General features: G+C 39.4%; 1 protein-coding gene across 1 annotated transcript in view; it reads right to left on the reverse strand.

Moving 5' to 3' along the window:
* Positions 1-16,178, reverse strand: part of EIF2B3 (eukaryotic translation initiation factor 2B subunit gamma) — a 94,796-nt gene that overhangs the window by 64,867 nt on the left and 13,751 nt on the right. Inside the window, exons 4-5 of the mRNA XM_020783330.3 lie at positions 11,805-11,964; positions 10,575-10,686 (exon numbers count right to left, since the gene is read on the reverse strand). Of these exons, the coding sequence (XP_020638989.3) occupies positions 10,575-10,686; positions 11,805-11,964 (272 nt within the window). The remainder of the gene's footprint in view (positions 1-10,574; positions 10,687-11,804; positions 11,965-16,178) is intronic.

Genomic DNA, 16,178 nt, shown 5'->3' on the forward strand with positions numbered 1-16,178 from the left:
AGCACATTAGCCTTTTATCTAATTACCATCTTTTAAATTGTCTTAATAATGGTTCAGAGGTTCTAAATGTCTTAATGTTTTATTTTTTAATTTAAGTTGTTCATTATTTTCTGTTGCCACTGATTATGTAATGTTTTGTTCTGGTCTTATTTATGTTAACTGGTCAGAGTAACCACTGGGTAAGATAAGCTGTATAAAAATCTAATGAAGGAATGAAGGAATTTGGAAGTTGCAAAAGGTAGGTACTGTGCACAAGAAAAACTGCAAAAAGCACTGACAAATGGGACTCTGGAAAGCGCTATCAGAAAAAAGACAGAAAATGAACACTGACCATGTAAGAACAAAACAATTGACAGCAGTTACATAGAATTTGAAAGTTGGGATCATTGACAAACAATGAAACTCTGGGTCTAAGTATTCAATTCCAAACATGTAAAGCAGATTGGCATAAAAAACCATTGTAAACAATAGCTATATTCCTGTTGTAACAAACATTTTCAATAAAAAAAATGACACATAGAAGTGATACAAGGGATTATGGTTAATGCACATTAACACATGGAACCTGTCATTATTAATAAGGCACCAGGATTATCTAGCTTTGCTCTGATATTTATAGTTGGTATCAGATCCAGCCCAGTACAACAATTGTTTAGTGGCTTTTCAGAAAATATTTATACTATGGTGCTATAACAATGTTAAAATGTTAAAATGAAGCTACATTGAAATTATGTGTGTCAAACATAAGTAGTCATTTCTGTTTTTCACTTCTTTAAAGTTTTACTGTCAACACTTAGAAAATGCAAGATTAATTCAAGAGATTATACAAACTGCATAAATTATATTAGCACTTGCATGGAATTTACTTCTGGATGTTAAACAAGTTAATAAGAAATGTAAGTATTTTGATGGTACTAAGAAACAGAGAATTGCTAAAGCTAAGCCAAAAGATTCAAATTTTAAAGCAGAAATTGTCAAAAGAAAAAACAGAATGGTGTAGAAATGACTTCCTGAGGTATTTCATATGTGAGATAAGCATGCAGCCTGAAGTAGCAGCAGTGTTACAATAACTTGTCTCATTCACCTCTCAGCACCATGAAAATACATGAAATGAACTGTGCCATCAATGTTCACATTGTTTTAAAGAGGAGGAAATGAATACATAAACTGAAGCCAATTAATTATATAAATTAAGATCTTATGTCTAGTGACGTAACACCTGAAAACATTTTGGGGTATTCAGCTTAAAGAGTTTCACAAACTGTCAGGCATGGATTTTTGGTAAACACATGAAGGATACACTAAGACCAAGAGTCACACTATGAAATACTGCACAAAAACCCTAAAAAGCCAATGTGTATGCAGATGACTAGCTTTCCTGTTGTCAACACACACAGCTGTGTCTACAATCAACATACAAAGCACAAGCTCATATTAACATAGAACAGCCTTTAAGATGCAACAAGGTTTTTCTTTTTTATTTCATGTTTTTCTTTTGGATTTTGCTTGATAGCTTGAGAGAGAAAAACAAAGAGGAAAGGAGGTCTTCCCACCCTTTTCCACCCTTTGGACTGGCTGGGGAAGGCAGGGCACCCCCCCCCGTGCTTGTGCGCAAACATGCACACTTGCTCATGTGCATGCACAAATGGTGTGCCGTTTGTGCAGCCGCCTGTGTGCTTGTGCACATGTGCAAATGATGGTGTGGTGCTTGTGTGCATGTGCAAACGGTGGTGTGGCGCTCGCACAGGTGTATGTATCATGAATGATATTTTCGGTGGTAGCAAGATGAGACATCTCTCATGAATCTTACTAAGGGAATAAGGCTTTTAAAAATTCAGCTCTTTCGTTTTAATCCACACTGTTCTAAGCACCAATGGGTTTCTGCATTTTCTTCACAAATACCTCTTCTTAGGAGCATGACCCAAGCAACTGTAAGCATTCTGCTCAACTTCCCAAGAGTCTATCTCATCCTTCATATAACTGTGTAGTTTAAGTACCACAGGACAGAAGGACAAGAGCTGAATAAGCTGCAGATCTTTGCCCTACAGAGAAATCTAAATGGGTTTTCATCAGCATTCTCATTAAGAATACCTGGGCCTTAAAAGATGCACATACAGCTGAAACACATAAAACAAAATAATTTTCGCACAACCAGACCACGGTTCAAATTGTCTGGCCATTAGGATAAGAATGGAGTTAAATGTGGAAAGAATCCATTATTCTTTCAATAGCGTCTGGTGCAGCTAAATAGGTGCTCACATAGACCCCTTCCTGAAAAGCTTTAAAAAATTCAATAGCAGCTTGGCCTGGGAAAGAGGTGTTCACTGAAATACTAGCACATGGGCCAGGCACAGAAGAACTATGCTACCTGAAGAACAATATTTTTCAAGTACTCTTAGAAGCAAAGGCTGCAGGAAGAAAGGCGTCTGAAGAGGCCCTGTTCTCAGGAGCTTTTTTAAAAAGGCATTCTATCTGATGGCTGCTCTTGGATGCAATTTACCAATCCTAGCCCATTCTAAGTAAAAACTGGAAAATGGAGGCCCTCTGAAAATAATCAAGTCTGCTGAAAGGGGTTTCCTGAACAAATAGCTTTAATAATAGTACAACAGGCTGGGGGGCGGGGGCTGGGGAAAGCCTAGGTTTTGCTTGAAATTTATAGCTCTGTTGGCCTGGACTGCATTGCATTATTACTGCTCTACCTTGCTGAGACTCGGAGTTTCAAGTGGGTAGCTCAAAAATTTTCAGCAATGTTCAGTTGGCCACAGCTAAAAGCAGCTTCTTCAGTCAGCACACTGTCCATCTTGTAACTCTTTACACATCTGTGACAACTACAGCAGAAGCTATGCCAGGTATCAAACATTATTTGGGCTACTGTGATAACAGCTTCTAGGGCATCTGACGTAGCAGAGAGGCACTCTTGGATACTATTCTCAGAACACCAAAAGTCTCTTAGCTTCTACTGTGGTAAACTGTTCACATTCTGTGCTACAATTCAGCTAGAACAAGTTGACAATGTTAATTGTTGTTATGTGCAGTCAAGTCACATCTGACTTATGATTACCGTTTTTTTTTATTTTCAAGAGTTCTTTGGCCTGTCTTGTAAATTCTTGACCAAAGGAAAGAATATTTGCTCTCTTCTTATGCTGCCACTCACCACACCAGTTCTGTTAGGTGTCAAAATGAACAGCATTTCAGAAATAAATTCAGTGGATTTTTTTCTTGATTAAGGTAAGGATTTTTTTTTGTAAGGTGTCAATAAAAACATTAGGCCTGTGAAGACATCCCATGCAGTCCACTCACTATATACCATGCTTCCTGATGACACTTTATTTGCTATTTCACCTACAGGTGCTTCTGCACTACTCTGAATGTGTTGGCCACATATTATTTCCTCGGTAGCGAACACAGTTAAATTGGCATTGGCTCCAATGCTGTTGTGCTGCTCTATCATCACTAAATACATGGGTCCATTGATGCATCACTGTTATTAATGGACATATTGCAACCTACATATGATGCCTTTGAAAGGTTTGGGCTGGGAGGGACTTTTGACTGGAGTTAATGTTAGTCAGCTCAGTAGCAGCCAATTGTTCCATCTCTGCCTCAGATTCTTTTTCCTGCCTTTTTCTAGTCAGGGGTCTGCCAATATTAGCAATAGAATCTGTCAAAAGTGGACAGTTAGCTGATGTGTTCTGTCAGCTATGTAACCAGTCAGTTAATCAGTAATAAGGTTACTTAACCAGTTAAGTGCAGTTAAAATTTTTACACAATATACAGTAGTGCCCTGCTTGACGATTACCTCGTTGTATGATGAATCTGCTATACGATTAGTTTTTTACGATCGCAAAACGATGTTTCAATTAGGTTTTTTTGTTTGACGATGATCGGTTCCCTGCTTCGGGAACTGATTTTTCACTTTACAACAATCGAAAACAGCTGATCGTCGGGTTTTCAAAATGGCTGCCCACTGTGCAAAATGGCTCCCCGCTGTGTTCAGGACAGATTGCTCGCATTACAGGCACCGGAAAATGGCTGCCCTATGTTGGATCTTCGCTGGACAGTGAGGTATTTCACCCACTGGAACACATTAACCAGTTTTTAATGCATTTCAATGGGTTTTTTACTTTCGCTTGACGACGATTTCGTTCTACAGTGATTTTGCTGGAACAAGTGGGATACCACTGTAGTGCCTTTGATATCTATAAAGACTTGCAAGCAAATGAAAACAATTTCAGCCCATTGATGCTTCTGTACACAGTTACATAATCCAACTCAGTCGATCTGTATTTCAAAGTAATTTTGGTTTTTATCCTAGGTAAGTAGAGGATTTTCTTTTTAGGACACTAAGAGTGGTGCTCCCCTCTTGTACTTAGATGGAGTGTCTGAGTGACGTTGTGACCACTTTTGGTGACCTAAGAGGATCTGCCTTGTTTTGGGAAGGATATAACTGCAACCATAATGTCTTGCTTTAGAACATTTTCTTTTAGGGGATTTTCTCCTGTTTGAAACACTGGAGTACAAGGGCATCAATACTGATCAAAAGTTGTCCTTACAGAAAACATAAGACAAGAGACTTTTAAAAAAACACTAAAACAAACAAACAAACAAACAGTCATCAGTGCTGCACAGAATTTTTAATTAAAGAACACATTGCAGAATCAGATGTGTTCCAGCAAAAACTACTCCTACTCATGTAGTATTTCACATTTTTGCTAGAATGATTTAGGAGGCTTACCGGATCGCCTAGTGGTGATATATCTTGGTTTCTCCTTCTGTGTGTTTTTGCGTGTTACAGTATTTGTTTGTTACACATTGAGAGGCCCAGAAATCATCATTCAATTTCCTTCTGACAATTCCATTGGCAGCATTTCGAAGTGCTTGCTTTTAAATTTCTTTCTGATGGGTGTGGCTGCTTGCACATTTAGTGTTTTTTTGTAAAAAATTATTCTTTGAATTTGTGCAAGCTGTCTCTTGGTGGACTGTTCCTAAATTATCTAGCCATGGAATCATTTTACTATGCTACTGGGATGGCACAGAAGGCTGAGTCAGAGGTCAGAAGAGTTATCCATGCCTATTTGAACATGGTCTGAATCTTTTCAGCTGCACATTAAACATATGTTATTCATCAGTGGGCTGTGGAACTCCATGACGCATAACAGACTGGAATGCAGGTTAACACCCCGCCTTCATCGGAAATGTACTGACAAATGTACGGAAGCAAATAAGGAAGAAAAATATTAAATGAGACTCAACAACAATACTGAGAGGCATGTGGCTGTTCTGTTCTCAAAGAGTTAAATGTTTTCTCTCCTCAAGATCTGAAGTACCAAATCCACTCTAAGCATTTCTGTAGCTTCTTTTAACCATTTACAAAACTAAGAAACTATCCCAGTACTCCCCTGCTGGCTGCAAGAAAATATCTGGTGTATTTTTTTTTTATTATTTTGCAGACTACTATTGATTTGCCTTAGTCCAAAAAGTCTGGCCTACAAAGAGCTCTTACTTAAACTTTATCACTGATTTCATGGATGCAATTTGAAAGAGCACACAAAAGTGATGTTCTTCTGAAAACTAACCACATTTACTTATGAAAGAAGTCACACAATGGCCAGAATCCTGTTGCACAACTTTATATCACACAAAAGTCTTCTTATGCAAGGTTCAGGGAATTCCTTTAATCATGGGGAGTTTTTGGGAGCTGCAGAAAGATGGTGGGGGGTAGCTCTTTCACACCTCCAAACCATGGCAGCTGAACTTCCTAGTGACAGCAGCTTTTAGGCACTAAAGCATCCTCTTCCCAGTTCTGAAGTTCCTAAAGGCTTTCTCAGGTCAAATGGTGGGTGAGAGGTGGAGATAGAAAGCTTTTAATGCCCCCTGAAAAAGGGCTGCAGCACAGCTGCAGATGATGAGTTGTAACTTGTAAAACAGGATTTCAGCCGATGTTATACTTGAAACCAAAGGTTTTTCTCTTCATGGAGTATATTACTAAGACTGTCTCTAGCATAAAGACTTCTTCAGATGCTAGTAAAAATGGCATGTTATCACACTGATGGACAAACTAGCATTGCAATATCTGGAATTTCTCACAGTTGAGAGTTATGGTACATCTCTTTCAGTTTTAGGAAGACAGTGAAGGTAGATCTGTCCCATCTGGTCTTCAATTTTTTTAAGATCTGGTAGGCATTTCGAACTATCTAATGAGCATTCTATACAGCTTAGTTTAAATGATTGGAGCTACTGTCCAGAATATTGTTTTCAGAATATTGCTTGGGTTTTCCACACACAGCTGTCTGCTCTTCAGAAAAAAATTGTCTGGGCATTTTTCACTTATGTAGTTTTCTCTGGGCAGTACCCATAAAAAAGGATTGGCATAGGACTTAGTCAGTCCTATCCCTCACCCCTCTCAAAGTATGTATGGACTTTATTTATTTATTTATTTACATTATTTTTTAGCCGCACCATTGCCAGTGGCTTCTTTAGATACATTAACAGTCTTTAGACTGACTTAATGGTCACTGTGCTGTCACTCATATACAGGCATACGTCGGTTTATGAAATTAATGCTATTCCTTAAATAAACTGCACCAGAGCTGGCCCACTGAATCAATGGGGATACATAGAGGGGGAGCAACCTAGCTTCTTGTGCCAATACATTCCAAAGCCTGGGTGCAACTACTAAATAAGTGCAAAATTCTACTCACTTAAATACACAGGCACAATGGCAAGTACACAAGTGGTAATTTGACAGCAGTATGCCTGTTGCAAGACTGCTTCAGTCATGAGCTAGAGATTCCACCAGAAGGCAAAAAAACATTTGTAGAATTACTGTTATAATTCTCCTAACTTCTTCACTTATCCATAGGAACTACCTCCTTCAACTTAAAAGCCCAAAATAATTAAAAAGAAAGCAGAATAGCCCCACCTCTTATTATTTAACCATAAAGAACAATATAAGGTAAACAGGGTAAAAAAAACGTCCAGAAAAAACAAGTCATTATTTTTTTCTAACTTACAAGAAAGATTGGGAAACTTTCCCTTAGTTGCTCAGATGGCTTTAAGAATGATCAAGGGATATATCTGATAATTACAAAAGAGATGCCTCAGCGCATGCACAAAGTGCTTTTTCCTACAAATCTGCCACATCCATTCGATCACAGATCTGAGGTTAGGAATAAAAGCTTCCATGATAGAATATATGTTTTCACTTAGAGGCAAATGTCTTGTAACAAAGAATCCATGCATCGTGAAGAGGTCACATGCATAAGAGTTGGGCACTTGACAGACTGCAAACTTGTGAAGAAAAAGTTCAAGGGAGAGAAGTGCCAGTCCAGTTCTCCCCCCAGCCACTTTGGACTACAGCTCCTTCAGCCATAATCGGCAGGGACAGCTGGAATGATGATAACTGTACTATAAAACATATGAAGAACAACAAGCGGGCTGTCATTTTCAGTACTGAATGCATGAGACTCCCCAATCATTACCGTGCTCCCAAAAAGAAGGGCAGCCTACTAGCTCAAATGGAGCTTCTCCACAATCTTCCTTCCTCCAGCTGATTTTGTACCTAAGTAGTACCATATCTTCCCAGCAAGCCAGAAGGTCTAGAGGGAATGGAGGCTTTGACTGCATACGGGCTGGCTCATTTCAATCTTCATATCATATTTGTCTGAGTGCCTCTCTCTCAGAACAACCTCTGAGAAGGCTGATTGCTGAAGAACTGATGCCTTTTTTAATTGTGGTGCTGGAGGAGACTCTTCAGAGTCCCTTAGACTGCAAAGAGAACAAACCTATGAATTCTGAAGGAAATCAACCCTGAGTGCTCACTGGAAGGACAGATCCTGAAGCTGAGGCTTCAATACTTTGGCCATTTGATGAGAAGGGAAGACTCCCTGAAAAGACCCTGATGTTGGGAAAGTGTGAAGGCAAGAGGAGAAGGGGACGACAGAGGATGAGATGTGTGGACAGTGTCATCGAAGCTACCAACACGAATTTGACCAAACTCTGGGAGACTGTGGAAGACAGGAGGGCCTGGTGTGCTCTGGTTCATAGGGTCACAAAGAGTCGGACATGACTTAACAAAGAGGTGTGATGGCTCCTTCCTTCATGGGCTTCAGAAAACAAGTGAATATATGACTGTTCATACAGGCCTTCCCCACCTTACCCCAGATTGTTGTCATTTTGATTATTGACATTTCATTTTTTTTCTCTGTTTTGCCTCTGTCTTTTGTATTTGTCTTTTTTATATGGTTAGCAAAGATCTTGTTTTCTTTTTTGTTTTGTTTGTTGTTTTAGCTTTGATTATTATGTAAATTTATGTCATAATGCTGTAAGCTGCCCAGAGAAGTGGCTTGGCCACCAGATGGGCAGGGTAAAAATTTCAATGAATAAATAAATAAATATCAGAGCTGTGCTGCCCTCCATACATATATACACTTCTAGTTTGGTGCAATCTGGGTTCATGTGCAAATACTAAGCTTAATTCATTTTTCTTTAAACTGTTCTCCACCCTTAGACCTTTTGAAGCAATTTCCCCAGGAACTGGATATATAATGGCTGCCTCAAGCAATCAAGGACAAGAGCACATGAAAGGCACAGGTGCACACATACATATACAAATATAAAATCCCCCAATAGTCCACACCAATCCAATGCAGAAAAAAGTTTCCCCCCTCATATCATCTGGCAAACAACTAGAGCAGGCTTACAAAGCACGATCTGCTGAATTTCCCAAAAAGAAAATTCTCTTAGCTATTTAACATGTTCTTCTCACCAGATAGTCCTCTTCTAATCATGATAATTTATGATGCCTCCAAGGAAGACATAAAAACCTCACCATTGACATAAAAAAACAAATTAAACTGAAATGTGTACTTTATAGAAGTTATAGTATTTTATGGAACTATATTCTAAAGGTACAAGAGGAGTCAAACTGGCTTTAAGAGAGAATAAGAGACTTTTCAAATGAATCTATACTAGAGACATTAGGATTTTTTTTAAAAAAATCAATTTTAAGTAATAAATAGGCATTTTCTCAATGTCAGAGTCCTAATTATTTGTTATTGTTCAGTTCTGCACTCCCCCCCAAGTAATAACCCTAAATAAGCTAGTTTTTATTTGCACTGAGACGCAGAACAAAAACACAACAGCAACCTCTTCAAATTTAAAAGTCAGATCTTTTAAAGTAAGACTGCACTGTTACTTCAAAGCCATTCTTGCATTTGCCTGATGCATTTATATAGGAGGTATTCCTTTCTGTATGAGGTAATGAGTAGTCCAGATTGTCACTGTGATTTATTAGCACATCCTCTTGAAGCAGCACTGCACCTGCATTTGCACAGATGGAACACCCACGAAGGCAGATAGTTTATTAGGGGTGGCTCATCCTCCAATAACCCTCAGCATTTTAAAAGGAAATGCTCCAAATTTAGACTTGCTCCAACAGGTGTTTTTTACTGTTTGTCTTTGTGCAACTATAAATGTCTAAGGTGAGGCAAACAATTCCCTCCTCATGGTAATCATTCTTTGAAAACAAATATGTCAGCTCCATCATCACATTTGTACAGAGGGGGGTGAAGGAAATTCAGGCTCTTTTCCCAACCCCACAGCTTGCCAAATGCTCAGAGAGGTGGAGTTTAGAGAAATGAGTCTTCAAAGCACATATCAAAGACCCAGATGCAAACATCCATTGCACATCTATCCTCAGGGTTAAAGTCAAGATGGTGTAACACTTCTTTTGGTGTAAATTATTTGTTTAACCAGCACTTGGGTAGGTTTGCAGATAAGGATTCTCGTATCTCAGCTAACTGGTATACATTTAAAATCTGACTAGTAAGTATGGAAATGAACAGGACTAATATAAACAGAGAATCAGACTTTCCTATGGCACCATGACTAAATTGGCATTACATCAGTGCGGAAGTTGAACAAAGGCTTTAATCCTACTTAGTATTTTCCATGATACTGAAAGTGCATTAGAGAGGTCTTCTCCACCACTAAGAAACTAAAGCCAAATTGGAAATCTCTGGTGACAAAACACTTGATTTTAATCACTGCAGGGTGGATAAAAATCAGTGACTGAGGACTGAGACTTTTAAGGAAGGGAGGGATGCTGATACTGAATAAAATTAATAATTGAATAAATTCACTTATTTCTCTGTGAGATTTAGGAGACATTTGATAATCAAGGAAGTCTTTACATGAGCAGTCTTTCTGATGCTGCAGTAATATATTTCATTGTGTTCACGTGTTTTATGTTACAATTTTATGGTTTGCAATATAGTATCATTTGTTCTAGTATGTTGCAAGCTTTCTTGACAGGTTCTCTGTATACTCAGCAATAAATACAAATCAATGTGTATAATTTATGTAACGAAAACAAAGTTTCAATGAGGGGAAAAAGCAAAACCTCTTGGACTCAGAACAAAGTCCTTTGGTAGTGTATACATTCAGCTCTGCCTATTAAACAACAACTATACACAATAGCTATCACTTTTATTTAGCAACCTATTTGATCTCAGTACCTCTGATTATATTGCCATACTCCAAATGAATTAGCTGTGAAGAATCCCAAAGCTTACTTCTGAAGGATGGATCTCTTGATGATGATCTCTTCATCCAAATCTGCTTCATTGGCCATAAACAGCAATCGCTTTTCTGAATCATCCACTCCAATAAAGTCGCGCTGTTCCACTGAAGTAGAAAAATCATAACACAAGCATTTTATAGCCTGCTTTAATATAATCTAGTGACAGCCGATCTAAAGAGACGTTCCACCTGAAACACAGGCATATACAAGTACCAGCAGTTTGCTCATGAAAGCTGAAAGCATTCATGAAACCTATGACGCACACACATAACTTACAGGAGGAAGTAAAGAAAGATCAGGAAGCATCTACAGCTAACTGCTTCTATAATTTGAAAGAAACACATGCAGAGAAAGCAGCTCCTCAAATACTTGGCGAACTTCACAGCTTGTCCATTTTGCCAGAGAATCTGCATTACAGTATTGCATTAAAGTTTGTGATACTGAGGGCTATCATTGAAAGAGTTCTTCTCTTCACAAATCAGACTAATTTTAACAAAGTTGATTCCTGTGGAGAGGTTTCATACAAAACATTCATGAACATGCTAAAGACTGAGAACAAAGTAATTTCTCTTTTAAACCCACAGTATGGAACTTTAAAAAAGCAAATGGAAGAGCTATGGTATGGTAGCATTTTTATTGAGGAGAAGCTGTGTTTATTCTACCCAAGCAGTGGAAGGAGGAACTGCCTAAATAATAACTACTTTGTTTCAATCATCACAATTTAAAATGTCATCATGCTGGACAACTACTGTATTTCAAACCATGCACAATTCATAAGTCGGAGTGAACAAATTATTTCTCCTGATTCTCTGTTTGGGCCACTTTAGATTTGTAATCATATAATTCAACATCCCGTGAATGTATGGTTTAGGAATAAGAGAATTTGGTTTTTGTTTTTTTTTTAAAGGGGAGATACTGACTTAAATCCAGTTGTTAGTCTCAACTAGAGTAGACCTGCTGGATCAATGAGATTTATCATTCACCAAATGTTCAATGTGTCTAGCCGGCACTATCAATTGGATTCATAGCATCAGGATACATTACAGTTACACTAAGTATGAATAGGTTTTGCAAAGTGTGACTAGGGAAGATCTGGAGTACCACCATTCCAGTTTGGAGATTTAACGGCATTATGTGAAAACCATCATATTTAGCACCAACTGCCAATCTCTATGAAAAATGTGAGCAGTCAAGACTCCTGGAATAAACAGCACCTTCTTACCTAACTTTTTCTTCCCTTTTTGTCCTGGTACAAGCTCTGTGGGTTCATAAGCTTTCTTCATTAGCATGGAGACTGTGGCATCATGAGCTCGGAATAAGTCAATTACTTCATGAAGAGCAACATCAGTGATCAGATCACAACTTAGCACCAACACATCTGTCTGTCAAAACAAAAGAAATTATGTAGTACATGTGCACAAACTTAAAAGATGCAAGTATTAAGGTAAAATGAAGTTAGGAGGGCTTTATGAAAAATGATGTCAAGACTGATCCAGCATTTTTACCATGAAACCACAGTTATCAATACATCTTTAAAAAAACTTTTTGCCTACGATACATGCATAAACACAGTACTGTACAGAAAACTCAGTTTGGAAGTGACTAGTTATTTTTCCAGTATCGAGTAACATTGCTTATAATTACAAAGTAACTTTTAACTATAAGAGTCAACATATAAAAACTAGTTCACTTTCATTTGTTACTTTTACAACACTGTGACCAAACTTTTTCGGATTCTATGCCATTTTCTTATCAATCTTTATTGCCAAGGGACATTTTGGCTAAAATCCTATTGGTACAGTTTGGTGTGCCTAAGTCTGATGACATCATCATGACATTTTATCTTTATTTAAAAGTTTCATTTCCCCCACTTCCAGGTTCCAAGGCTGCTTAGTGATCTCTTTCAATCTAGGAGGGGCCTGTGACAGGGGCAGCTGTGATTTTTGAACATTAAAGGCTTCCCTTTTTAATTAAAAATATGTGAATTAGCCTCTTTAACATCAGCATCATTGAGATCACCCACCTTCCAAGCTACAGGAAAGCATACTAGGGATATCTTTTAATCCTGCTACAACTCACCTCAGTGAATGGTCTGAACTGTGACAGGCTAAAGAGGAAAGGTTTTCTCCTATTCATCACTCAACCCCTCTCTATGAAGAGCAAAATGTACCATTTATCCTTCCCCAGCCCCCAAAAAAACCAATACCTAGAAAACATTTTGTATAAAATAGTGTTTATCTAAAATCCCCTATTTTCAGAGTCTCACTCTGCAGGAACTGTTTCTTAAGGCCTAATCTACCTCTGCCAGTGCAATTTTCATTAAAATTACTACAGAATTAATTTACAGTACAATTCTAAGCAGATTGACCCCAATGTAAAATGAGTTAATAGCTCTTACTCCTAGCAAGTGTATTCAGGAACTTCAGGAAGATTTTTGTTTTAAATGATTTTCTGTTAAATGAAGCTCAGAAAACCACAAAATCACATAGCATGATTCGCTGCAGTGTGATCATGAAATTTAGCTGTGCAGGGTTAACTGGAAGAAAAAGAAGTGGTATATATTCATGTGTTGCACAGACGTTTTCAACATGCTTTCTACATAAAATAAAAAAATAAGGGCAAACATGATGTGGCAACTTAAAGACTAACTGCTATATTTTAATGTGAGCTTTCATGGACAAGTTCAACTTTCGTTTTTACCAGAGATGCTAGCACACATTAACACAGATACCTCTTATATAACTCCACTTAATCCTTGCCAAGAGGAAGCCTTGGTTGATCTCTGGAATAGGGAAATGGAAAAAGCAATTGACAGGATTGTTCCTAAATGTCTCCTCCCACAAAGTAGAGTCAAACTGGCCACCTGATTAACTGGGGAGTTAGTGGTGATGAAACCAGCAGGACATAGTCTTGAGTTACAATGGTGGAAAACTCAGGAATGAATCTAACAGAAAAAGGGCTACGGCTCATTGGAAGGCCTATTCTGTGGCACTGCCAGCAGCAAGGAAGTCATTCTTCCCTGCCACCATTGCGTCTGCACAGAATTGTCTGGCAGAGCTCTTTCGAGTAGTCAAGGGCCTACTAAATCATAGCACAAAGGAAGAGAATGCAAACCACACTGTAGCTCATTGTGAAGACATTACACTTTGCAGACAAAATTCCACAGATCCACTCTGACTTGGAAGCTATAGTTGATACAGGTCCTTTGAATGTAACTGTGACCCTTGCTTGCCCTGTGATAATGGGCGAGTTTCAGTTTCTGCAACCTGATAATGTGGACAGGTGAAAGGTGAAGGCTAACACATGTCTGCTGGACCCTTGCCCTTCCTGGCTTATAAAAACTGCCAGAAAAGGCCTGGTTGAGTGGGTAGGAGGAATGGTGAATGCCTCCATGCAGCAGGGCAGGATCTCAACATGCTTAAAGGAGGCAATAATAAGATCTTTGTTGAAAAAGCCCTGTTTGGATCCCACAATACTGAATAATTACTGACACGTTGCCAATACTCCATTCTTAGACAAGGTGCTGGACTGGGTTGTGGCTTCTCAGCTCCAGAGGTTCCTCGTCGTTTAGTCGTTTAGTCGTGTCCGACTCTTCGTGACCCCAAGGACCAGAGCACGCCAGGCCCTCCTATCTTCCACTGCCTCCCGGAGTTGTGTCAAATTCATGTTGGTTGCTTCGTAGACACTGTCCAGCCATCTCATCCTCGGTCGTCCCCTTCTCCTCTTGCCTTCACACTTTCCCAACATCAGGGTCTTTTCCAGGCAGTCTTTTCTTCTCATTAGATGGCCAAAGTACTGGAGCCTCAGCTTCAGGATCTGTCCTTCCAGTGAGCACTCAGGGTTGATTTCCTTTAGAATTGATAGGTTTGTTCTCCTTGCAGTCCAGGGGATTCTCAAGAGTCTCCTCCAGCACCACAATTCAAAGGCATCAATTCTTCGGCGGTCTGTTTTCTTTATGGTCCAGTTCTCACTTCCATACATCACGACAGGAAAAACCATAGCTTTGACTATTCGGACTTTTGTTGGCAAGGAGATGTCTCTGCTTTTTAAGATGCTGTCAAGATTTGTCATCGCTTTCCTCCCAAGAACGAGGAGTCTTTTAATTTCATGGCTGCTGTCTCCATCTGCAGTGATCATGGAGCCCAGGAAAATAAAATCTGTCACTGCCTCCATATCTTCCCCTTCTATTTCCCAGGAGGTGATGGGACCAGTGGCCATGATCTTAGTTTTTTTGATGTTGAGTTTCAGACCGTTTTTTGCACTCTCCTCTTTCACCCTCATTACAAGGTTCTTTAATTCCTCCTCACTTTCTGCCATCAGAGTGGTGTCATCTGCATATCGGAGGTTGTTGATATTTCTTCCGGCAATCTTAATTCCGGTTTGGGATTCCTCCAGTCCAGCCTTCCGCATGATGTATTCTGCATATAAGTTGAATAAGCTGGAGGACAATATACAGCCTTGTCGTACTCCTTTCCCAATTTTGAACCAATCAGTTGTTCCATATCCAGTTCTAACTGTTGCTTCCTGTCCCACATATAGGTTTCTCAGTAGATAGATAAGGTGGTCAGGCACTCCCATTTCTTTAAGAACTTGCCATAGTTTGTTGTGGTCCACACAGTCAAAGGCTTTTGCATAGTCAATGAAGCAGAAGTAGATATTTTTCTGGAACTCTCTGGCTTTCTCCATAATCCAGCGCAAGTTAGCAATTTGGTCTCGAGTGCCTCTGCCTCTTCAGAATCCAGCTTGTACTTCTCGGTCCACATACTGCTGAAGCCTACCTTGTAGGATTTTGAGCATCACCTTGCTAGCGTGTGAAATGAGTGCAGGTTCCTGGATGAGATGAATTATCGAGATCCATTTCAATCTGGTTTCAGCCCTTGTTGTGGGACAGAGACTGCTTTGGAACTGGATAAAGGGAGTGTACCCATGTTGGTTCTGCTGGAACTCGCAGCAGCTTTCAGTACCATTGAACATGGTATCTTTCTAGTCCAGCTCTATGGGATATGACTTGGAGGCACTGTTTTATGGCGGTTTCAGTCTTTCCTGGATGAGAGAACTCAGACGGTGATGCTGGATTTCTGTTCAACACCCTGGCCGCAGGCCTGTGGGATTCCTCATTCTCTTTTGTCTTCTACGCTCTTTAACATCTACATGAAGTAGCTGGAAGAGTTCTTCCAGAGTTTTGGGGTTTGGTGTCACCAGCATGAAGATGACACCCAACTCTATCTCTCCTTGCCATCTAATTTTGAGAAAGCTGTTTCAACTCTAGATCAATGTCTGGTATCAGTAATGAACAGGATGAGGGTGAATAAAGTGAAACTTAATCCAGACAAGACCTCCTGATGCTCCTGATCAGTCGAAAGGCAGATCAAGGAACAGGGATGCAGTTTGTGCTGGGGATGGGCTAGCACTCCCTCTGAAAACACAGGCACACAGATTGGGAGGAGGGCAGTTTCCTGGATTCATCTCTGAGCCTAGATCTCCAGGTTTCAATGGTGGCCAGGAGTGCCTTTGCACAGTTAAAACTTGTGTGCCAGCTGCACCCATTCCTGGAGAGGTCTGATTCACAGTGACACATGGCTTAGTTACATCCTGG

The sequence above is a fragment of the Pogona vitticeps genome, chromosome 4 (assembly GCF_051106095.1).
Source record: "Pogona vitticeps strain Pit_001003342236 chromosome 4, PviZW2.1, whole genome shotgun sequence".
Lineage (NCBI taxonomy): Eukaryota > Metazoa > Chordata > Lepidosauria > Squamata > Agamidae > Pogona > Pogona vitticeps.